The following is a 25740-nucleotide window of genomic DNA, read 5'->3' on the forward strand; positions in this document are numbered from 1 at the left end:
TAATTGAGTACTTCTTCCACCACTGGAGTCAGAATACATATACATAATACAATTCACTTATTGAGGACTATACATTTCATTTCTCATTGCCCTTGAAAGTTCACAGATGTAAGTTAAGTGTCACGTTGGAACATTTGAATATATTAAATCTATTCTTATCTGTAATCTATTATTATCTATTATTTATTATCATCTATTTTTGGATAATGTTATTCCACATCTAGCAGGAAAGGAAAAACCAACCCACGTTTTTCCTCCTGCAGGCCATCAATGCGCCTCCTCCCTCGCCCCCTGTTGGCCAAAAGACTGAACAAGAGTTGTTTCATGATAGGAGAGTCCTTGCATGTAGTGCAGGAGTGCATGTATGAGTGTGAGTGTGTCTGCCAGGTGACACACACACACACACACACACACACCCAGTCCTCCCACCGCTCACAAATCCATTGTTGTGAATAAGTAATGGCTCCAGCTGGAGTCCCAGAGCTGTTACTTTTTTGATGCCTTGCTGCCAAATATAGAGACAGTGTGCAGAGCAGCAGAAAGAAGAGGATTATTACATAACCACTGACCTTACCTCTGGACATCCTCCGTCAGTGTACAGTACAGCACGGTGTGAACTGGGGGTTACACCGGTGGGCATCTGTTTTAAACGTCTAGTAAAAATCTTATTTGGCTGCGCTGCCTCGTGGGAATGGACATGCCTCCAGGTGGCGTTCAGATGGGGCATACATGCATTCACTCCCTCTCACTCTCCTATCTCCTACTGTCATCAATCACAATCACTCAGACTGCACACTTCCCTCTATTAGGTGTCTTTCATCTGTTATCTTCTGCTGTTGAGGCTTCAGCATCGCAACATGTAGGCCCAGACTGATAAACCACAAACAGTGTAAACACGTACCAACAACATTTCTATAATCTGCTATTTCTAAAGAACAACATTTTTTTTTTTCCAGTCACGAAAATAAAGTTATTCTGGAAAGAGTAAAGTGTTCTGATGGCAAAACGTAAAAAGATAAAAATGGCCAAAAACACTGTCAAATCTGAAGATCCTGCATTTCAGCATTTTGACCCGAACATATCAGTCTTTAAACATTTTTTGTTCAGGAAATTCCAGGGCTGCTTTATCAATAAGTAAGTACCATCTATTAGTTCTGAAATGTTATCAAAATACATCATGCATACATATGGATGTGTGTTTTTCTGACACTGGCTATAAATTACAGTCAATAAAATTGATCCAATCACAGCAACTTTCAACCTGCAGAAGTGTTCACATTATTTACTTCAGTAAAAGTAGCAACTCCGCAATTTAAAAATGCTCCATTACAAGTAAAAGTTCTACACTCAAAATGTGTATCAAAAGTGAAAGTACACATCATGCATATGAAAAATGCCCTCAGTAACATATTATTATATATGATTTAATTAGATCATTTCTCATCCATTAATGTGTGAATAACATTTGAATGTAGTAGGTGGTCGAGTTGAACTGGTGTTTTGTGTAAAATTTTAGTCTACATGAATTTTAAAGTAACATAAAGGGGAAATATGAACCTTAAAATTGCTGTTGTGTCTAAATGTTCTTAGTTACGATGGCAATATATTTAAACACACTTTAACACCCAAATCTCTCAACAGCAAAAACAGTCAAGTCTTGGGGTCTTGTAGTCAGCAGTCAGGCATCTTCAGGCCACCGTTGATCGCCATGAGTTCATTTACCTAATTGAGCATAACAGACCCGGCCAATTCAACGCAGTCAATGGGGTAAATCTGCAACGGCGGCAGGCGTGACAGAGCGCTCTGTGAAAGGACGTTCAGTCGTGCGAATCAGTGATTTCCCCCATTTAGGGTCGATTTAGCTCATTTTTCATCCCCACCTTTCTTTTTCTTTTTCCATGAGCAAAGAACAGCAGACTGACCACACCAGTGCAAAACAAAGCAAAGCAAAACATGCGCTGCCAAATGCAACTTGTCATCAGACATCTTCTCAATTTGTATTCTGAGCAGAACAAGACCATGTAAGCAGATGCACTGGCTAGTTTGTCCACTATGTCTTGCCGCAGTGCTCCTTTTTTGCGTATATAAACTACTGTACAGTGATTTCCTTTCACACAGGCACAGAATGTATGTGCGTGTCAATGGTGAGCTGGCCATTGGCTGCGGCTTAAGTTCAAGTGCAACTTTGACCAGAAAAAGAGAGGCGACACAAAGCTTTTTTAGTGTTGTTTTGAAAATGCAGAAATCGCTGAGTTACTGGCAATAATGCACAAGCCCTGCAGATATAACGGTAATGGTTTTTTACTCCTGAGCAGAAAAATCATACTAACTGCACCTTAATATGATATATAAGACTTTCTCATCAATACACTTTTCCCACTGGCTGCACCGTTATTGCAATGCTAATGAAGGAAACACTTAGCGAACAGCAGGATCATTAAACTGTGTGTGCAGACGGAGGAATAGAGTGGAGACTCAGACAGGAGTATGGTGATGATGATGACGATGATGATGATGATGGTGGTGTACGGATGTTTGCTTGATGTGAAGGCTCAATCCCCCCTCCCCAAAAAAAGTATGAAAGTAAAGCGAGGTATTTGCTCTGCTCAGTCCAGCAAGGATGGTAAATGTGTCCCCATTCCCCCCTAATGAGAGCGCTCTGGCAGTAATGTTAAAGCCTGGAGCCAAAAGAGAGAGAGGGAGAGAACGAGCATGGCGGTGTGTGTGTGTGTGTGTGTGTGTGTGCTGGGGTGGTGATTGTGTGTTTCTTCGGGGAATCAGTGGTGCCTTATAGATTGGAAAACAGGCCTTTGTGAACATAAAAAAAAAAAATGTTGTTCTCTTTCGCTCAAGATGTTGCTCATTGTGAGCCAGCACTAGTGCCCAAGTCCAGAGAGAGAAAGGTAGAGAGACAAAGGAAGAGAGAGAGAGAGTCACGATGATGGCTGAATTCCATTCATCAAAAACTCAGGGATCAATCTGGAAAATGTGTTTAGAACCTGTTATTTTGCACCACGCAGACAAAAACCGAACAGAAACGGTAATGACAGATAGTGGATTCATGTGTAGAGGTAGTGACACACACACACACACACACAAACACACACACTGGGTCTGTTACTGAAATGTGCTGTCAGCATCGGTACCGCAGTTATTCATCACAGCCTCTCCTCCCTCTCGTCGCTCCCTTCATCTTCTCTGCTCTTCTTCCTCGCCATCTCTTCAACTCATCCTCACACACTTCCACACACATGGCAGCTGGCTGCAGTACAATAATATCACTCTGGTAGCTGAAATACACTCTATAGATCAACATTATCCACTTACAACATTCTCACAGTCATTACATTTTGTTTATTGGGTCAAAATGTAATCAATGGCGTGCTTTAATCAGTAACACTTTACAATACGGTATATGGCAATTTGAATAGTTACTAAGGAAAGACAGAGGAACGAATCAGGAACAAATACCTCTGAATTAGTATGATAAAGAAAACCGCAGGATCAGACTTTTATTTCATCCCAACATAAACCTGTTTGGCTGTAATTGGACAAGAAAGACGGGTTAGATTTATGCTTCATTGTTCGTATTTTCATTTTATCTTTAACTATTAGCGTTGCAAGGGAAAAGGCTTTCAGGATGAGGACTAACCTGTATGTTTGGCAAATGTAAATCTATCTTGGATAAAGAGTTTGTCTGTGGTTGTTGGAGCGTAAACTTTCCCAAATCCAATAGCGCAGGACAGAGACGCTCATGAATGTGCTAGCCATGACTCTGGGCTTTTTTTTTTTTTTATGCAACCTATTCCCCCACAAAATAATGTAGTAAGAAAACGCCCCTGGACATGCTAACGTTTGCATCTTATGTTGGAGCAGATAAACCTATCATTTAATCCATTCCTTAAACCTTTGCTCTTGATATACAAAGCTTCACTCTCACTGCAGCCCCTTCAACATGTGGAGAAATCCAAAACCTGACAACCCTGCCATGCCCAGCTGGCTTAATGGAGGATTGAGGAGACGGATGAGATGAGTGTAACAGTGTTGGAGGGATTCCAGCGCAGAGGGGGTTCCTCAAGGAGTTCCCCGGCAAAATGAGAGAGTTTAATTTCACAATAATTTGATTCATGAGTATGTCCCATTAGAGTATGAATCAGGAAGGACTCTGTGTACGACATCACCATCACCGTTATTATCTCCCCCTCATACAGCAAACAGCTCTACAATTTAGTACTAAATGATCATCCACAACAATATGAAGTGGGGGTTCAGGGACTAATCTAATCAAATGAGCAACAAATCCCATTTTACCTGAAACATAGAGTCGGTAATAGCTTCATCTGACAATGTGTGGGGATGAAAGTGACTTTAACTCTGCTGTACATGGACACACGTGCTCAGGCTGTCACACGCATCCCTGAAATGTCACTTCACCTAAGCCAGCAGCATCTCCTTCCTGTTAGGTAACAGAGGGGTTTGCACCCTCAGCACTGGGCACCTGCACATGTCCTTGTAGGAGGAGAGACACAGAGGGAAGCTAAGAAAAGACGCTGACGTCGGAACAGCAGCCATTTGCCTTCCTCTCTCTCCTGCTCACACACACACACACACACACACACACACACACTTGTCTCAATGTCTCTCTCCTCGTCTTTCCGCCTTTCCTCTCCTTCTGTCCCTCCTAGGACAGTCCCTCTACCCGATGCCAACACTTCAATCGGGACCACTTAAGGAAATAGGCTGCTGCCCTCTTTTCCGCTGCTTTTCACAACCACCATCACATGCTGCAACCTGACCAGGGACATTGGTGCAGCACTGCTCTGCGGGAACATCCACCTTAGAAGAATACAGTATCCATATTCCAATGAAAAGACCAAACAAGACCAAATAAAGACTTTTCCCTAACCCCAACCAAATTGTTTTTGTGCTTTAACCTAACCAAACCTTAATCATAACGGTGTAAGACTAGAAAACAGTTTGATTTTTGAAACTGCGAGGGCGCCCAGCCCATAGGGATGTGATATGTGTCGTTTTTGAGGGCACGGACCAACAATGTATTCTGTCGTTTAGTTTAGAGTATTTGCTGTCTTCAAGGTCAGGTAACAAAATCATATTCCCAAAACACGTTTTCAGTCAAACTGGCACAAACTAATTGACACACAGTCACCCTGGAGCTTTCATGGCCCCTGGAGTTCTGGAGCCCAAGGACAGTTGCCCACTTTTCCCAGCTGGTAACCCAGCCTTGATTGCAAGTCCCTTACGGCCCCTACACATAGCCTTTTTGGTTGTCTCAGAGAGAATTTTCCTGATCTGGACAAAGTTTTTCATTGTGCATGATCGTCAGCTGATTACGCACGAGTGAGGAACAGCTGATCCACAGAGTCCTGAGCTCTCTGACAAAGATCTGTTTTTCCACAAGTTCGGGCTCATATTCTTCCTGTGTGAAGAGTGCTACAACGATACATACTACGGCTCTGCCACCGTCAGCCCAACAATCTGCGATTGCCGATATATTCGTGCGGAGATGTGGGATATGTGTGCAAGCCGCGAGTTTGCTACATTCCACGTGCTCTTTTAAACTCTGTATGAATAAATACATTTCAAAATGCGTCCCATCACCCAAGCCCAGTTAGCATTAGAAATAAACTGGTAAACTGACGCCATAGTATTGAGATGCGTTTTGGGTTTCTGCTTCATAGGTTTACGGCAACAAAGCTGCGCCCTCCTGAGAAACTGTCAGCAGTGTGTCCTTGAGCAAGACAGTGACCTAACTATCTGTTCCTGGAAAATAGGCTGCTTTGGTCCCACATGGACTACTGAGAATCATTAACACCAGTATGCTTCAACATATACTGCCAACACATGCCATTCAGTTGGGATTGCAGCAGCCCCCCTCCAGCTAGCTTCAGGTAAGATCTCAGTGTTAAAATCTAATTGAAAGCCTCACTGGCAGCTTTGGCAGGTGATGTTTGCCAACGCATTATGATTATTCACCAGTTTCACATTTGCACAATGTTGGTCAGCCTTTATTGTCACCTTGGACAACATGCTTTTTAGCCTTTGTTAGGATTACAGTATATCTGCTTTCGTTGTATATTAATTCATTCATTCATTCATTTTTTGGCCACTGTTTCACTTATCTGGCTCTTTAGCGGCTAAATGCTCCACTATGTTCTCAAGCTAGCTGCTAACTTTGTCTGCCATTGGGCATTGGGCAGGCAGCGTACACTGGTTTGTCAGAACAGTGATCAAAACAGTAAAGAATCATATCAATAGGCAGTATGGGAGCTAACTATGGGAACCTTTACGCCCCCTTGTTAAGTCGTTAAAAGGCCATATTGCCGACTTGCTGCCATTATAGCCTTGAAATCGAAAACAATCAAATTATTTCCTGTTGCGCAATAAAACAAATTTCCACTAATTTCAAGAACACTGATTCTGTGGCTCCGTATTCAACTCAACCGTCATCTTATAAAGATGAAAATATTTAGCAGCGTGCGCGCTGCTCACCTGCAGTAATGCACCGTGGAGAGATGAGAAAGGTGAACTGCTTCGGCCCCGTGGGATTGGCCTTAAAATTGAATTGCAGCGTCAAGGACGAAAGGGCCAAATACTCATGAATGAGAGGGGATCTGATGATGTCAGCAGCTCTTTGGTGTAACACTGTTTTAGGATGGCAGCATGCATGAGCGTGTGTGTGTGTGTGTGTGTGTGTGTGTGTGTATGTGTGTGCCAGTATATGTGACATTGCGGGGGTGCCATTGTGCTGAGTTGAAGGGGTTCAGTTTGGCACCAGGGGGGCTCGGTAAGGTAATGGGCTGAAACTGGTTTTATCATCTCTATATCACAATCTTGACACTTTTCTTTCACTTTCCCTCCTCTTTACCTCTTCCAACATCGTTCCCTCTGCTGGACTTAAAGTCTGTGTGGAGCGCCGAGAGCCCTGTCCTTCTTTCTCCTTCTGTCTGTCTCCACGTCTCTATTATTTCGATTATTTTCGGTGCAGTTTCTACTATAATTTCTCAACTCATTTCGCCCGTGATCCTCTTTCATCTTCATTTGCATGATTCATCCATAAATATTCTTCTGCCCAACACACACACACACACACAAACATACAGTGTAATTAAACTGTTCCAGGGGCAGTTTGGGGGTTAGCAGCGAGAGAAGGCGAGGAAAAAGTGAGCGATAACGGCACTTCAAAGCTGCCGCATACTCGTTCATTCCCCTGCAGCTTCAGATGGATTAAGGCCACTTCAGGCCTGTTTGTACCCCCATCAGATCCCCTTCAGTTCCACGCGCAGCACAGAAAGCTCTTCGGTCCAAATGTTTCCTGTGACACTCCAAAGTCTCAACACCCAGTGGAAAACAACCCATCGAGTGTATCAAATGGTCAGTATAAACCCACACTGAGTAATGAGAATTCACTATAATTAGGAAGGCTGAAGTAATGAAACATATTCATTAATCCAATTTGAGGTTAATGTGTCAAATCTTAATCTATTTAAGTTGTACTTGTGCCAGTAGGAAAAGGAATTATTGTTAATGTGAACATGTGAAAATGAGCTACAAGCTACGTTGTTGAAATACAAAATTGAATCAGTAATGTATTTTTCAGTTCTCAGGCACAAACAGATAAAACAAGAAATAAATCATCTGGAGGCTAAGATAATGTTTTTTTTCTCACAGCTTTGAACCGCATCTCCCGGCCTTTCTCAGCGTGTGGAGTTTGGGGGTCAGCGTTTACAGGTGTTCCAGCATGCTGGTTAATGCTGGTTAGTTTGCAGTCTAAAATGTTTTTTTTCCCCGTTTTATGTCAAACCATTTATTTTTCCTTTGCATGAAACAAATCTTTAACACAAACCTGATCTTCAACTAAAATTCCATGGATCAAATATTTATGGTTCTACTATGAGCACAGACTTAAATATTGTATTTTGTTACATATTTTGTTTTGTGTCTACGTTTTGTAATAAGTGATAAGGAACTCATGAAACATCAATAATGAGCGGCTACTGATAGCTGTGACTTGTCCACTGAATTGTGTAGTATGAGTCAAAATGTAAGCACTATTACAAAACAAAGCCAGCTGTTCTCAACTCGTGTTGCCAATGTGGCCACCAGATGTGTACAGGGGTGGAAAAAAAACAGCCCTAGACTTATGACCCAGAGCAGCACCACTTAGCCACACAATAAAACGGATTTACTTCAATTAACTCCGAATTTGTTGAACAACATTGAATAAAAGCCCTGTTATGATGATATAATTAATAATTCGAGTGATATGACCTGTGTCGCGCCATCTCTAGTCATTTTGCACAAAATATCAGTCCACTGCAACAACAAAATACATTCTTGGTACAAGATTAGAATTCAAGCTGAACAGCACTGCAAATACAGCAAAACTCCATTTTACGCCACCCGAAGCTCTCTGTGATAACAGGCCTACAATGACATTAGATGACATCATAGTGGTTCCTTAAGAACTCATGACTGATTACCACTAATGCAATGTTTCTTTGTGAACTGAGTGAGTTTGCGATGCATGGCTTTGTGTAGAGGTCAAACAACAACCCTCCTCACCTCATTCCCGAACACCCACATCAAATCTGCATACGCTCTCTTATCATCGCACCAAATACATTAACCTCCAAAATCTCCAAAATATATAAACCCCATGGAAATAACAGCTGAGACGTTTTTGCATGCTGGAACTGCTGAAAACCGGAGGTCATTTGGAGGAGATTTTGCTCATCTCAACTCGAGTTGAGTGATAAAACTGTCAGTGGCTGAGCAAAGAGATATGACTGTTGTCGTGTGAAATCGCTCTCGTAACCTTCAGCTGAAGAGCAGGAGGAGAGTGGCACCTCTGCCTCTTCTCATTGAAATGAGAGAGACATTAAGAGGCTTCTGTTAGGAATGTTAATCGTGTATTGATCTGTGTAATCTATGGCCAACTCTTGTCCCTGGGTCCCTATATGTGTGACCGACGAACGTCATTCTTCCACAGTGCACGAGAAACAGTGGCCCTATTTTATCCTGAATAAGGTGCACATGTACTGTAGAACCCCTGTTTCTTCTTTATTGATTGGACAGCGTATATTGCTTCGATCTCCTTTTAATAGACCATGTAGGACCCACATTTCCCTACTTGGACCAGGTATAAAACACCTGTTTCATTGGAACAGATACAGGACCAGTGATTCATACATATACGTCAGGAATCCTGTTTCCTGCTTACATTGCAGACTCATGGAAACTGGATTTAATATGTTGGTCAAGGCCAGACAGAATGAGCTGGATGAAAGTAGGAAAATGATTTAATGTGTGGACTGTATTCTGCTGCAGGGCTTTCCTTTGGTGCTGCGCCGTCATTCCACTCGTATATCCGACTTCAAATAGGTGAGGATGTGAAAAAGGTTTTGGGCGCACCTTGTCTCTGAGTTCTGACATACAAGTTGGCAAAATATACAGATTCGCTGAGCTCCAACTTGAACTGTCTCATTCTCATTAGCAAAGACCAGCGTACAAAACACGAGCAGATTCTCATTTTAACTCACTTTAACCGGTTAAGATGACAAACCAGTGGCCAGTGGTGGATCTTATCAGCTGTCCCTAAGTAATGTCAATTCTGTGAGTGACTTCCTATCAGACCAACATTAAACATGTGTGTTGTCTGGTTTGTGTGCTCTCTCTCTCTCTCTGGTGTCTGTAATCAGCCAAAGATCATTTGTGAGGGAGGAACCTCCACTCTGAGTGTTTCTGTTGGTCCAACATCATGTCTTCTCTCTAGTAACTAAACTTAATCAAAACTATTTACTAGTTTTGATTAAGGACCCTCAGTTTGGATTAAGCAGCTCATGAACAGGTGTGCCAAAGTCAGTAGGCTATACCTGTTATTTGTGCCAGATACATATTTAAGCGACATGGTATCCTCTGCTGCTCTGTAAAGCTCTGATTGGGGCAAAAGAACTTGATCAACCTCACTAGTTAAGATAGATACTTTATTAAGGTTAGGGGAACATCGTGGTTTGTGTTAAAATAACTTCTTCTTTGAGGGTGGGGGACCTTTGTGTCATGGTTACAATAATAAACACGTGGTTAAACTTTAAAGTCCGTTGTTTTGTTGACCCATCCATCCACCCCCACCACGTGACGAACAACGTTACCTGACCTCCTCCTTTGCACCCGTCACAATTACTACAGGCGCTATCACTTGAGCGCAAACATGTCATTTGGGGGTATTTGCTAACGCGAATGATGCTGTCGCTTGGGAGGAGAGTCTCCGAAATCGAAGCCCCAGAGGCCAGGATATCCTGGCTTTTAATCCCTGATGATTGTGAGACTTAAGAAAGCTCCAGAGCCACAGAAGACATTCTGATACTGCTTTCACCGGCTGAGTATAGTGAGTGCTCTTTATGACGAGCAAACTGATCTTCGTGCGTAAAAACCGGTGGAGTGTCCCTTTAAATGACATCAGGAAATGTGAGGAGACTTCCAGAAAGGTTTCTCCTGAAGATTACTCCACTCTCTCTTGGTTTACAGCCACAAGACACACTTGTGAACACTGAACGCATTTCTTGTCAGTTCATTTTTGATTTTTGCTTGAATGTCCAAACTGATATTGCAAATGAATGGAACAGGCGTACGTAACTACAACGCTACAAGTTATTTTCATTATTGATTCATTTGTTGCTATTTTTTTTTTTTTCAATTTAACAATTCATTGTTGTGTCTATAAAATGTAAGAAAATAGCAAGAAAATCTGCCCATCAGAACTTCTCAGAGCCCAAGGTGACATTTGACTGAAGGTCCAGGACTCAAACATGTTCAAACATGCATCATGTAAAACAGAGAAAACATGTGGCAAAATGTATGTAAAACAACTAATCCATCAATCCACTAATCATATTAACGCTATTGGCATTTTTGATTATTGATTATTATTTTGATACGACTGATGTTTGGACGAACTTGCTTGCTGCAGGTGTGTGTGTGTGTGTGTGTGTGTGAGAGAGAGAGAGAGAGAGTCATTAGCTGTGGCTGCACGTTGCACTCTGCAGCACTTGCGCACGCCTTTTACGCTCCGCTCACCTCTCCGCGTAGTAAAGCCTCTCCACGCCGCCGCTCCGTCACCAGTCTGCCGGACTGAGTCTGCCGGTGGTCTGAGGGCCGTTCCCGAGGCTCCACCGGCACCGAGACAACGATCACGGTATCGAACACCACCCCCTCCCCTCCTCCTCCTCCTCTTCCTCCTCCTTCTCCTTCTCTTCTTCCTCCTCTTCCTCCTCCTCTTGGCTGTTGTTGCGCTTCTGCTGCAGCGTCCAAGTTCAGGTGAGCCTCGTCACCGGCACAACAAGTCCTCTCCCCGGCACCGACCGGGGGATGCTCACTCCATCCCGTTAAATGGGACGTTATAAATGGGCCGCGCAGGATGTGAAGCCTCGCTAGAAGAAGCAGGAGGATGGCTGAACCAGGCTCGTCTGCGGCGGCGGTGCTGCTGCTCCTGCTGGGCTTCCTGTCGGTGTCCGCCGTCGATGCCGGTGAGTTCTACCACCGGTTGACGGCCGATCATCACGAGTAAACAGGGGATGATGTGCTGGCTGTGTAGTATTGGTATGTGTGGACCAGAGCAGATGCATGTAATACATTGTGGTGTGGCGGATCTCTGTGGAAAAGCACCTGCATGACACATTGTTGGAGATGTATCAGCACCAACATTTGCATCAGAGAGGTAGAAGTAATAAGCTTTGCAATGCCAAACATGGCTGACACAAGTTGGTATCACACTGTATCAAGACTTAGGCTAACGTGGTGCTTTATACTGTAAGTTTTTCACCCCAGTTTGGAGACTATTTCTAGAAAAAAGTGTTAAGGAAAGATTGTCTTTATTGTGTCTGCGTTTGGTTGAAGAAAGTGCTTGGCTTTTAAGAGAAATCCTCTGGCAAAATGTGCACTAAATTGAAGAAAATACCATTTTGAAACTCCACCAAAGACTGTGATCAGTGTTCGAGTTTGGATTAATTGATGAATCGATTAGTCGATCGTCAGATAATTCATCTGCAGTAATTTTGGTCATTTTTCAAGCAAAACTGCAAAACATTTGCTCGTTCCATTTTCCAAAATGTGAGGATTTGCTGCATTTCTTTGCCTTATATGACAGTAAACTGGATATCTTTGGCTTTTGGACGGCTGGTTGGACATTTTAAGACGTCTGCAGGCATTTTTCCACTATTTTCTGACATTCTTGATTAATCAAGACAATAATTGATACATTACTGTAATCAATAATGAATGAATTGTTCGTTGCAACCCTGAAGTGAGCCCGAAAACTTCCAGCTTCAACCTTCATCAATGTCCTGTAGTAAATAAGGATGAGGCATTCTTATTCAAAGCTCTACATACAGCACAGATCGAATCAAAATATATTATGCATGTTGGATATAGCACCTCATCTATCTTTCATTATATTGCATATCTTTAACCTGCAGCGGCTTATTTCCAACAAGACATTCGTCTGAAGCGCAAGATCTTGGTTACATTGCGTCCTGATGATAAGCTGCGAGATGACAGACAGTCCTCTGAAAAGCTGAAAATCTTGGCGATAAGATCATGTGGGATTTATCTCAGCCTCCAGAGATTTGATATTTGGCTTCTTGAGGCTGGAGATGAATGTAGTTTTAAGAGGGAGTTTCGTGATTCTGCGGCCAGCTTTTAGCTTTTTGGCAGCAAACGGCTTAAGGATGGATGGGAGTCCCTCTCTGCTATTGTATTGTTTCTGTGTGTGTGTGTGTGTGTGTGTGTGTGTGTGAGTGCTGGAAGATAAATAGTGGGAAAACAGCTAGTCAAACAGGGAGCCATAGCAATGTATCACACACGTACTTGAACACACACACCATCTACTCTGCATCAACAAACACACCTTTGGGAGCCACTGAGAGAGTTTGGCTCCCACCAACAACAAAAAAAATACATTTAACCAAAACTATGTCACACTCCAGTTTTCTCTGCTGTATTCTGGTGATTGTGTTAGCATTGGACAAAGGAGGCAGCCAGAGAAACAGAGAGTACATTGTTCCTCCTGTAATACCATTATTTGACTCTCCGAAACAAGTCGAAAGGCCGGGTGTTCAATATTTGCGGAGGTGTGAGACAGAGTGACAATCTAATTTGCAAAAAGTGACAGACTTGCAGTTCCTGCTGCGAAGTGGAGGAGGTAACATCTGGACATGAGAGCATGCAGGAGAGCAAAGTATTAAAGCAAGACTATGTAACTTTTGAAAGGCGTGATGGCATATTTTTCGTCTTATAAATAAAAAGTAATGAAATGCACCATTGATGTACAAATTCATAGTGTATAAGGTACAATTTCCAATTTGCACATCCAGCAGATACATTCATTTGGAGTCATTTCTCTGGCCACCTGGCGAATGTGAGTCTAATACTGACTCTCCTTCTACCTCTGTTTTGGTCTCCACCAACTCCTGAGGGAAATATCTGACTCTTTAGTTGCTAAGCTCTCCACTATGTTCACCAGCCAGTCGCTAACTCTGTCAGTCTACAGTCAGTGTGGCGTACAGTGAGTTTGTTTAGCTAAGAACAGCTGCCTCCTGCGGCCGAAAAGGACGGCGATGAGAGCGGTGAGAGTGAACCAAAACAGTAAAGTTGAAGGCCAGAAAAACAAAACAATGAGCTGAAAGATGCTAAAATGCTCCTTAGAGCTGAGGGAAATGCAGAGTTGGTGATAATTATCGGTCGGTTTGTTACTATGAGCAACCACTTTCACATTCAAGTAGTCATGTGATCCATTGTTGATATAAAAATATTGATTATAGCTGCTTTAAGATACAATACACACCTGGAGGTGAAGGTAAAACTCGAAGAAGTGTGTGGTTTGCGTGGTCCAGCATTTACACAGACTCTATTTTGAAAGCACACGTAAATTATACATTTTGTTTCCCAGAATGCCCCAGGTTGAATAATAGCTACGTTAGGGGAGAAAAAAAGTATTTATAGCTGAGAATAGAATAAATGCACATTTCAATGCTAATCCTGTGTGTGTGTGTGTGTGTGTGTGTGTGTGTGTGTGAGAAAGCTGGCATGTGTGTGTTCTAGTACAATGTCAAGGTCTGACTCTGACGTTGCTTTTACAAGTCAGGCTCATTGGAAATACAGCCCTGACTCTGATCAAGACCTTGAACTGGTCTCACTCGCTCACACACACACACACACACACACACACACACACTACCAATGTGTTCTTTCTCTACTCTGTGCTCCCTTTACAGTTAAGGAAGGAAGAAAATCTTTAGCCGTAGACTGTAATTTAATCCATCATAGTTAATCTCCTGATCGACAAACACTGCACTGGATTCTGGGATGTGAGTTTTTTAGTCCAAACATTAAAATCAATTGGCAGTATGACAGAGGAAATACATCCTCATGAGTCATACTTTAATGAGATGTGCGTGGGAGGGAGAGAAAGAGAGAGAGAGAAGATGGTATAGATAGGAAAATGTGTGTGTGTGTGTACACGAAACACCAAGACAGATGAGAAGGAGAGCCTTTTCAAGGGAGACACCAAGAGACCTGCATGTGGTTAATTAGGCCTGGTATTAATGAAAGCAGAAAGATTCATTTGTAGGAGGAGAAGAGCAGATTTTAGGGAAGGCGGGGCGAGAGAGCATGGGAAGAAAGAGTTCAAATAGAGAGAGAGCGATGGAGAAGGGAAGATCAGGTCTATGTTGTAGCATCCATTGTAACGGAAGAATATTCATAACCTGTGACTTCTAAATTGTGTCCCGTGGCCACGCTTGCATGTGTGTGTATGTCAGACACCCTGCTGTCAGCTCCGCTCAATGTGACCATCAGAGAGATTGAGGTCAACTCTGCCGTGGTCACGTGGGAAATCTTGGAGGGGGACCCCGTCATTGGATTCGCCATCACCCAACAGGTATGTGTGTGTAGAGAGAGAAAGGGACAACTTTGGACATAGTTTAGATCAGAGCTTTCGAAGTGTGAGGATGGAGAGAAACAACGGGAAGTTAGTTATTGTAGTTCGGCACACTGACTGGTCCCGCTCACCAACACTTAGCGCCTGATTCCTGCCATTGTTTTTTCAAAATCGCACATATTTTTTGATTCAGTGTGACTTGCACGCCTTGAGAATGTCATTATATTTTATATTTATCACGAGTAAATTACCATAAATCCGCTTAGAAAAGTATAGAGACAATGTGGTCCTTACATCATCACAGATCTAAGTTTTCTTCAGTATCAAAGTAGTCCAATGACGGTGTCAGACTTTGAACACCCCTGGACAAAAAAGGCAATGGAAATTGCAAGTTTTGGAAAGTCAAATGTTTGTCGCCAAATAGTTGCAGATGCACTTTCAGATGCTTTTCAAATGTAGATTTTGTCTACGTGCAGTTTAAATAGGTTAAGAAATCCCCTTCTTTAACTGCCCGGTAAATAAAAAGGCCCCTAAGGAGACTTACTCTTGATCTAGCAGGAACCAATTGACCTGAGCAAGCAGTCCTCGCTGGATAATAATGTACATTTCAAGCAGAGCGCACATGGCCAGAGAAGCACTCTGTTTCTTAAGCTTAATTACATTGCAGGAACCATACCCCCCCACCCCCCCCGGGGCTTTATTTCAGCTTTTTCCCAACCGTTAACCAAGAGAGACGTGTATCCATTTGCACCATATCAGCCCTAACCAGATGGCAGCTTCTTGAATTTTCACAAGCGGGGTCGTCAGCAGTAAAATCTGACTTTGCCTCCATAAATCTGCATTTGGTAAAGCATGCATCCGTGTAGTGTTTGCTAACAAGTAGAAAACTCTTATTATATTGCCTTGAGGGAGCAGGGTGAAGCTGAACCTGTGACTTTAAAGTGATACAGGGGGTTTGATTGCAGATATTGTTACTTTGTGCTGATATTATCTTGAAATGTCAGCATTTTCATGTCAAAGAAATTACAAGCTGGTCTCCCCAGAAGTTTGTTCTTGGCACGTTGGGAAAACTTCTAAAACATTTAGACTCAAACCCACTATAACCAAAAATGTCAGGCAGTGGGCCGCTGCATCAGTTTAAGCCTGACCTGTGACTTCTCTGCTGAGGTGGTGCCAAAGAAAAGAGAATTGCCCTGCAGGGATCAATGAAGTATCACATTAAAATGATGGTTTCTCCACCTCTGCTCTTCTGTTCCTCGCTTGTCTGCAGAAGAAGGATGTACGCATGCTGAGGTTCATCCAGGAAGTGAACACCACCACGCGCTCCTGTGCATTGTGGGATCTGGATGAGGACACGGAGTACATCGTTCACGTTCAGAGCATTAGCATGGGAGGCAGCAGCCCCCCCAGCGAGCCGGTCCTCTTCAAAACGCCCAAAGAGTCTGAGAAGATGGCGTCCAAGAGCCCAGGTGAGGGACGACAACACAAATTATTTTCCGATTTTTTCTGTGTTTTTGATCATTAAAACAAGCTTAAAAATGTCTGATGCAAAAACAAAGTCCATGCAGATCTGGGCATAAAATGAAGTCTAAAAATACAATTTACAGCACAAACTCTCTCAGTTTGTTTTACTTATTGAAAGGGACACTGGCGCTTAATAAGCAGCTCATTTGTCCTCATTTCTATCTTCACTTTCTGTTCCTTGAAGCTTTTTCTGAGCTGTAAATGTTGCAAGAGCCCTCATTAATGCAAAATACTTATAATCAGTGTCCTCTCGGTTCCACTGGGGACATAGAATCTGTGCAAAAACCCTTAAAGTGAAGCATTCCTTTGCAAAACATCTTTTAGTGGAAATTGTCAAAAGCCAAAAACTCTGCTTTCACTTTCACTTCTGCACAGCATCAGTAAAGAATTCAAATTCAATACATGCAAGAGCACACAAACATAAGTATAAAAGCACACAGAAACAGAGGCAATCATGCATTAACACAGGAGCACTCAGAGAGACCAAACAAACATTCTGCTTCAGTTTTTCCCCTTGCTGACACACACACACACACACACACACACACACACATATATATATATATGCATAGCTTTTAACCAGAGGCACTGACACAGCAGAGTACTAATGTTTTGTTTGTGTTATCATGCTTAATCGTGACAAAGAAAATGGTTATTTGACAATTTGATACAAATAAAACGCATGAATTTCAGTCTTTGTGAGAACCCCTCCCCACCCCCCATACAACGTATTGTTCTAATTCTCAAATGTAGGCTGCTGTTATCTGGAGCGGCTTGCAGTACTTCCAATTTTATCGTGTCCGACCCAGTTACAGTGCCGAGAGCAGCTGCTTCCGAGGGACACAACAAATGCTAAAGGCTCATCAGCAGCAAGACGATAAGAGAGGAAACAGGGCACATTAGGGAGCAGTGTATTCCCTAGAAACACCCCTGTGTGGGAGCTTGTCATTGTCCCTGTAAGGGGGAAAAAGTGTTCAAGTGTAACTGTAAAAATGTTAACACTAACAAGCCATGTATACTCTTCTGCAGTACTTAAATGGCCATTTTTCCTCCAACTGACCGTCCGTCTGCCGCTTACAATCAAAATGATCCTTTCCAGCCGACTGAGTAGCTGCCAGATCTTATCCGCTGTAGCTCGCTAGCTGATTATGTTATAAAGCGAGCAAGGTGTGAAAGGGGGTCTCATGATTGCACTTGATGGCCACGTGACATCGGTGCTAACAGACTGAGGCCAAAGCTGCATGTCCCAGGCCAAAAGGGGGAAAAAAAAGAGTAATCCAAAGTTTACCAGGTCTGCTGTGCCTTTACGGTTGCTAAGCTCTGCATCAATGTATATACAGTTCATAACACTTTGGTGTCTACGCTCTGCAGGAGGAATCCGGTGAACAGGAAGTGGTGCGCTTTATGATGATGACTTGTTTGGATTAAATAGTTGGGGAACTTGATAGTTAGCATAACTGATCCGATGTCAGACAGTCCCAGCTTCACTTCAGTGGAGAGAACTTAATGTATTAGAGGAAATATCTCACAATAGTGGCTGATGTCTTCTGTTGTGATAAGAAAAATAAAAAAAACTTACGTTTGCTATATTTTGCAGCGTAAGTGAGGTCATGTGACATAGGTGTATAGCGGGACAATTTGTCTTGATGTTGAGGGGCTGACTCGTTTTTGTTTGCTCCGACTTTGATGGAATTTCCCTGTGTGTGTGTGTGTGTGTGTGTGTGTGTTTATGGAAGCATTCATTAGCTGTCCTGATTAAATCTCCCAGCCATTACTGCTCTCCTCCCCTTCTAAGCGGGTATTAATCAGCCTGACACCATTTAGTATCTGCAGGCGCAATGCAACACAACACACAGCCTGTCTGTGTTTCTGTCTGTCCGTTTATCTTTCTTGATTTCTGCCTGTCTCTCTGTCTCTGTCTGTCTGTAGCTCATACCCAGTAACAGCAAAATATTGCAAAAATCCTGAATGCACTGACGTTTTCATGATGTAGTAAAATCTTTGGTGGCCGGTGTCGAGGTGTAATGTTTTAATGTCGGTTATTACATTATACAAGGGGCTGCAAAATCAGCAGTTTTGTAAATCAATCTTTTACAGCAGAATAACATTACAGAGCCTCCTCACTGACGGAACTGTTTAAACCTTTCATTTATCTCTGATAGTGGTGCAGCAGCAGCCTGCTTCACAGTTACACACATACTGTACAGTGTGAAAGATCCCACAGTACAACCACACTGTTCTGTTCTTCCCAGTACGGCTGCAATAGTCTTCTAAACAAAAGCTTTAAGTCGAGAATGGCCTTTCATATGTGAATGACACAGGCCACACTGAACTACTTGATTATTTGTATGGAGTTTGGCCTGATGTTTTCAACAAAGAACAATGAACAGACGCGTTGGCTCTATAATCACCTCCAATTATGACCATACTGTTTGCACACTTGTGAGCAGGAGAAGTAGATCTCATGTTTTGGAGTTTGTTGTTAGCATCAGGTTTGGCACATGAGTCGACGATGATCTAATAATTTGATTATGACCCGATTAAAGCTACTTTGATTATTGCATCTGTCTTCTACAGTAAATACTGTAACCAGGTTATCGGGCGTCTATTCAGCCAGAACTTGTAATTAACAGACAAACTGCTTCACCTGCAGTTTGTGTGAATACAGCTTAGTGTGTCTTCAGCTAGTATGTCCACTCTGTGTACAGGGGTCAAAGGTCACGGGGTGAACTGAAAGCAAAGTGGTGTGTTTGACAAACATGGGAAAGTTGGTCAAGTTACTTGGAAACTTTAATCAATTAATCATTACACATTACTAATTGAAAAGGTAATTACATTACTTTAATAATTACTCTACTGATGACAGAAACAGGAATGCGTTACACAACTCTTGTTACTCAGCCCAGCTTCGTCAAAGGTAAACAAGTCCAAATCCTCCACACCCACATGTCACATCTTTTGTATTTAACATTGTGGTTAAAAAAGGAGGCCTCCCACCAATTCGGAGCGATTTGCTGAACATCAACATGCTAGCTTAGCCACAGTGACTGCACACAGGTCTCCAAATTCCCAACCTCAGCTGCACGGTTCAAACACCAACATGTGAATAAGACAACTATGAAGTCACTGGGAGTCGCATTTGTCCTCTTTTGGTGGAGGCTAAGCGCCCGCCTCCAGCCCCTGCGCCAAGCAAACATGTCCTGGACCAGTCTGTCCACTGAACCCAGAGATCAAAGCTGATATTAATCCTCCATCTAACTCAGTGACCAAGCTGACCCCCAAATGTCAAAGTGACGTGAAGTAGCGTTACTGGGATATACTATAATACTATATAACTATAATACAATAATTCCTTACACTACTCGTTTACTAAAGGAAGCACATTACTGTAACATGTTATTAAATAATGCATTGCTGCCCAACACTGTTGGTGATGGCAACAGAACAGTTGGAATTATCATGCTTTGTTTACCCATCATACACAAAATAGTTGCTCCATGATTTTCCTCTTATTGTATAACTCAAAACGCAACTCAAAAGTCCTATAATCATATTATTGAAGACATACAGAGAGACGTAGACCTCAACTTACAGCTTCATGTCATACCCAACGCAAGCTCATCTTCCATCAGAGGTCTGTCCTGGCAACAGGAACATGTAATCTGCTATCACCAACTTTATAAGATCATACCACTGCTTCAGCTTCAGAGGGATCACCATGGCAACAAGAGACCAGGGCAAGCCGGACCACGGATGCATTATCGTCCTCGACTCATCCAGACACTGTAGGGTTTGGGATGGTGACCACACTCAAACTCAACCCTGCTTATAGAGAGCCGAGGTCATGACTTCACATCCGGGCTGGCTTCTGTAGCTCAATGCAAACTCTCATTCAGCATGTCTTTCTTTAATCGCGTGCGTTCCTGTGGAGACGCATCAGCATCCACCACAGCACAACGGCCAGGTACTTGCATCATCATAGCTTAGTTTCATTCATATCCCTAATATTCATCAACACTCTTCTAAAATAACTTCTACAACAGTTTAGCTGTAATCTCTGCTGTCTAAAAACAGTGTTTGCTCCTGTCTGTCCTGCTGTTATTACAGACATGTCTGAGCTCAGCGCGACCCCTCCACTCACTCATGGACTAGCTGTGACGTTTCACCCGCGATGGTCCAGGGCAGCATTCCGGTTGCACATCTTACTGATTCTATTTCAAAATAAAAGCAAACATGCAGCGTCTTGCTTCAGTGGTGTGTTGGTGCTGTTCTTGAGCTGTAGCCCTGATGTTGAGTTTATGTTGTTCTGCCCAGTTTATGAAAAGGTTCCCATCAAGTGTGCCAATCATAATTTATGTGCCATGCATCCATAAAAACCTTACTTTCCTGTTGAATAAATTACAGTATTTTATTCATGTTCCATCACTTCTAAACATTATAACATATAATATGTAATACCGCCTCAGAAAAATACTACAAAATGGGTATTTTATTGCACTGAGATTTTATTGGCTGTTGCAATCCCATAAACTGCAGCACTAAGCTGTTATAGTAATAATAATAATACTGAATGTACGATGCTATAACTTAAAGGCCAACCCCTTCGACTAGTGGATTCTGGAAACAAACCCCTTTAAATGCAAGTAAAGACAACTGAAGTGACAGTGACCAAGCCTTTTGATATCATACAGTGCTATGCCAAGGAAATCACCCCCGGCTGGAAGAGGGGGACAGTTGGATCAGGAGAATATGTGGGGAAGCACGAGGCCTGCTGTTGGCAACAGAGACTGAGAGGTTGTAGTCCAGACTGTTCAAACCCTTAACCCTGTGATTGGTGTTACGCTGCAGCTGCCAGAGTCCTGTCAGCAAGAGAAACACAGTGAGTGATTGGTGTGGGATCCAGCTCTTGTTGTCTCTGTAGACCTCTGCTCTCACTTAGCTTTAATTACACTGACCAGAGTGGAGAATTTACACCGGGCGGCCTCTCTGCTCTCCTGTCGCCCTGTTTTTTTTTCTTTTATCTTTCCCTGCAGAGGTTCAGAGTGATGGCAATTTCACATCTTCTCTCTGGGACAATGAATTGTGTCCTCAGTGGCACTTTGTTGACTCTCTGTGTGTGTGTGTGTGTGTGTTCTCTCTCCAGACGAGGTGACGATGGAGGAGTTTGGTCAGGCTGCCCAGCTGAGGGCTGGAGAACTCATCATCATTGTAGTGGTGCTCATCATGTGGGCAGGTAATATTCCTCTTCAGCAAAGCACATTTATCACTGCAGACCTTACAGGAATCCACTGTCTCTGGGGTGAATAAGCGCCCTGACTGAGGTCCTATGAAGAGACAAACACACTGGTGGTGGTGTCATCTCTCTGTGGTGACTATTTTGGGCCTTGCAGTGCTTTTGGGATGATGTGATGCTGGCCAATCAGGACAAATCAAATCCAGGTTTCAATTCTGCACACCCATCCAGATATGCTTGTCAAAACAGACAGAAATGTGATATAGAAAGGGAAAGAAAAATCTCAGTTTGAGATTTAGGATAGAATTGAGTTTTTTTCTATATTGAAGAGATATTTTAAAACACTTCATCAACCGAGGCTGAACTTTACCCCAAGTATATCAAATTTAGCAAATGATTATGTTTATCTTTATTTTACCTGAAGGGAAATTTGTCTTGCAGCCAGGTGAAACATAACACAAACATAAACAACGATGATGTTAAGAACATAAGATGTTCAAAAAGTAATATACATAAAACATTACAGATCCAAACTGAGCATGTAAGGATAGATGATGTTGTATGTTGCACAGTTCGTAAAGGCCTTTGAGACAAAGCCATGCTAGAAGCCCTCTGAGGCACAGTGTTGCTTTGAGCTAAATGCTAACATAAGCATGCTAACATGCACACAATGACAATGCTAACATGTTGGTGTGTACTGTGGCAAGTAATGTCAACTATGTTCACAGTCTTTGTTTAGTGCGTTAGCATCCTGAGGGGAAAATGAATGTCTGTAACAAAACGTCATGTTGAGACATTTTACTCAAAACCACAAATTTCAGCATCATGGTGGCGCTAAAAGGAAAAATCAGGGGATCATTGAAGTCATTAGTATACACCGTCTTGGAACCACGAATATCTGTCCCAAGGTTTGTTCCAATCCCTTCCGGTAGATGTTGAGATATATATCCAAAGTCAATAGGCTTTATCCTCTGTGCAGCATGGATATCTGTACAAACCATCATCCCAACACACCTCAATGTATACATGCAACGAGTTACCTTCTTAAGTCCTTTTGGTTTGCATTGATTATTACGTGCTAGCTTAGTTAGAATAACCTCTAAATGCTGTCTGTGAAGTCAGTTAAAACACCTGGTTCACTCCCATAAACTCATCTGACAGCTCTCACTTTTACTCCTTAGCAGCTGCAGAAACATGTTGATGTCAGCAAAAAAAACACAAAATCAGCCGCCTTACTCTTACTACTGGGATCATTTAGACAGACGCTGCCGCTCAGTCGGAGATGGAGAACTTAGTTTTCTGTTAAAACTTCACATATAAATGGACTAATAATGGACTGTGAAAAAATAAACATTCTGGTAACTGGTTTGTTCCAATATGAGGTTAAATAAATAAACTCAATTCCAGGGTATCCGAGCTTCATACAGCCAGCGTGGCCACTTGCAAAGCCACATTTGCATCATCACAACATACAGTAAACTGTTACTATTGTTCCACCCGTACAACAGTTTTTTGAAACCACAAGACTATGGCTGCTTCTTATTTAAGCTTCTTATTAGCTGTGCTGCAGTTCTCCTTTTGTGCATCTCAGCACTGTTTTACAGACACACACAGCTATAAATATTTCTTCCTAACCCACTTCACCAAGTGCAATGACAGAGATGCAAATATAGCCCAAATACTGTGTACGGCATATACAGTAACAGCAAGAGGCCTGGATCTCCTTCGCCAATTACCCGCGAGACGACGACAGGCTGAGGGAGATTCAAAGAGAGCTGCAGAGGGAGCAGTGAGGGAAAAGAGTGAAACACTGAGCAGTCGAGTCTCAAGAAGAGGAAAAAGGAGGGCAGGGTGCTGAAAGAAAAAAAACTGAAAGTGAAGGAAGCGAATTGTGTTTTTCTGCTTTTAATTGGGCCTGTGGGGCATGCTGGGGGATATCACAGTGCGATATCCCATCGTGCCCTTTGGTATTGCAGTGATCAGATGAGCAGAGGCTGACATAAGCAGAACAGCCGAGACTGAAGCCCGTTCAGGCCAGATTCCTCCTGCCTCCACCCTCATGAATTATTCTCTTTCTCCTTTTTCGCGCTTGTTCAGAGGAGAGATGGATTCTCCTCCTCCTCCACCTTTTTAATCTTTGTGACTGAAGGCAGGCTTCACGTGGCTATCGTATCATCAAGTTCATTACACGTTTCACCGTATTCGTGTCTCTGTTTCTCTCAGTTCAATCTGCTCGGCTTTATTGAAACATCAAAAGACAGTTGGATGAAAAGAGATAAATAACTAGTGCATATCACCTCCTCCGTCTGTTATTTCAAGAAATGTGTAGCTGTGTATCAATATTTCAATGTGTATACTGTAGGGCTAGAAACCAAACAAAAGGGAACTGATAAACAAATAAGCATTATAGAGGGTTGAATAAAGAGAAAACAGCAGCGTTCCTTCCTTTCTAATTCAGGTCAGATTAATGCAATTTCACAAGCTGTGTTTTCAATGCAAATCAATACTCAATGTCCACTTACTCGCATGTTGTGGGGCTTTTGGTCATATCATATTATTAATGCTTAAAGGAGGAATTTGACATTTTTGGAAATATGGTTATTCGCTCTCTTGCTTTCTTATTTTCTTACTTAGCTCATATTAGCACAAAGACTGGAAATAGGGACATAGCTAGCCTGGCTCCGTCTACCAGCACTCTAAAAGTATAGTATTTAAAAGTAAGCATATTTAGGATAAGGATATTAGAGTGGTATCAATCTGCTCATCTAACTTTCGTATTTCGAACTAATCCTTTAACCTAGTTCAAATTCAAATGATTTTCACTGGCTAGACTGAAAAAGAGTTCAGTAAATTGTCTGGCAATACAAAAGTCGAATAACATATCCTAAACTAATCCAGACATGACATGACAAATGTCTTCAAGGAAAACATTAAAACCCCTACCAGTTTCAAGGTTGCTGCTCCAATAGTTGACGTTGACCTCTGACCTCACCACGGAGGAGAGCAAAATTAACCAAAGGAAAAAGGGACATTAACAGCCGTTATTATTTTAACAAATACAAACATTATCATGTCCATTTGTCTCCCAGGGGTGATCGCCCTGTTTTGTCGTCAGTATGACATCATCAAAGACAACGAGCCCAACAACAACAAGGACAAAGCCAAGAACTCCTCAGAGTGCAGTACTCCCGAGCACCCACAGGGGGGACTACTGCGCAGCAACGTCTAAGACCAGCCCTGCATAGCCTTGTGCAATAGCCAACTCCTCGATCCTCAGGACAGGTAAGGAACAGGAAGTCTTTATTTACTGTCATCTGCAAAAAGCTCTCATCTTATGTAATGCCTCATATAAATACTTTGCTCTATATTTATTTTCATGCTTTGTTTTCTCTTTTTGCTGAATTTTGTTGTTATGCTTCAGTAACAACCTAAATCGCCCACACAATCTTATCCTCAAGTGACCATCTCTAATTTATGGTTTTCACTCTGATTCCCATATTGACAGTTCACCATTTTTTAAAATAGTTTTTGCTAATGTTACTTTCAGTGCAAAGGAGCATCACTATGTTATTCTGTGGGGTTACGTTAGAAGCCCTGCTCAGGACCGAAACATCCATTGTGTGGGAGCAAAGATACTACTATATCAGAGCTTAGCTTTTAGCATAATGTCATGTATGTAGCCACGCATATATTCATAGGCTTCTCTTTTTAATTTGAGTCTGCTGGAAACATTAATAGAGTGAGCTAAAGAAAGAGGTTTCAGCCAGCTCATAGACATAGTTACTTAGCCAGCTAGTTACAGCTGATACAATCTGCTAGCGACAGTTGTCATTTCTGCTGGCAAAATTGGCGGTCCTTTATCTGAAATCAGGGACCCATTGATTCAAAAATAAATCTGCCATCATTATCATTTTAGCGAACGGAATAAGAAAAAAGAAAAGAAATGACTTTAGATTTTTGACTTAGTAAGTACTGTTGTTTCCAGTGCTTACAATATCCAAACTATTACTGTCTTTTGTCTCTCATCAAG

The 25740-nt window shown here is 42.3% G+C and overlaps 1 protein-coding gene across 2 annotated transcripts; it reads left to right on the plus strand.

Moving 5' to 3' along the window:
• Positions 1–11464: 11464 nt before the first annotated feature.
• Positions 11465–24939, plus strand: fndc5b (fibronectin type III domain containing 5b). 2 transcript variants are annotated; one of them, XM_070921923.1, is made up of 6 exons: positions 11465–11543; positions 13214–13216; positions 14835–14953; positions 16224–16422; positions 21621–21710; positions 24800–24939. In XM_070921923.1, exons 1-6 carry the CDS (start codon positions 11465–11467, stop codon positions 24937–24939), a joined length of 630 nt encoding a protein of 209 aa, XP_070778024.1. The 2 variants fall into 2 exon arrangements, with proteins under 2 accessions (XP_070778024.1, XP_070778025.1); XM_070921924.1 differs by lacking the exon at positions 13214–13216.
• Positions 24940–25740: the final 801 nt, after the last annotated feature.

Source organism: Enoplosus armatus, chromosome 16, assembly GCF_043641665.1.
Source record: "Enoplosus armatus isolate fEnoArm2 chromosome 16, fEnoArm2.hap1, whole genome shotgun sequence".
Lineage (NCBI taxonomy): Eukaryota > Metazoa > Chordata > Actinopteri > Centrarchiformes > Enoplosidae > Enoplosus > Enoplosus armatus.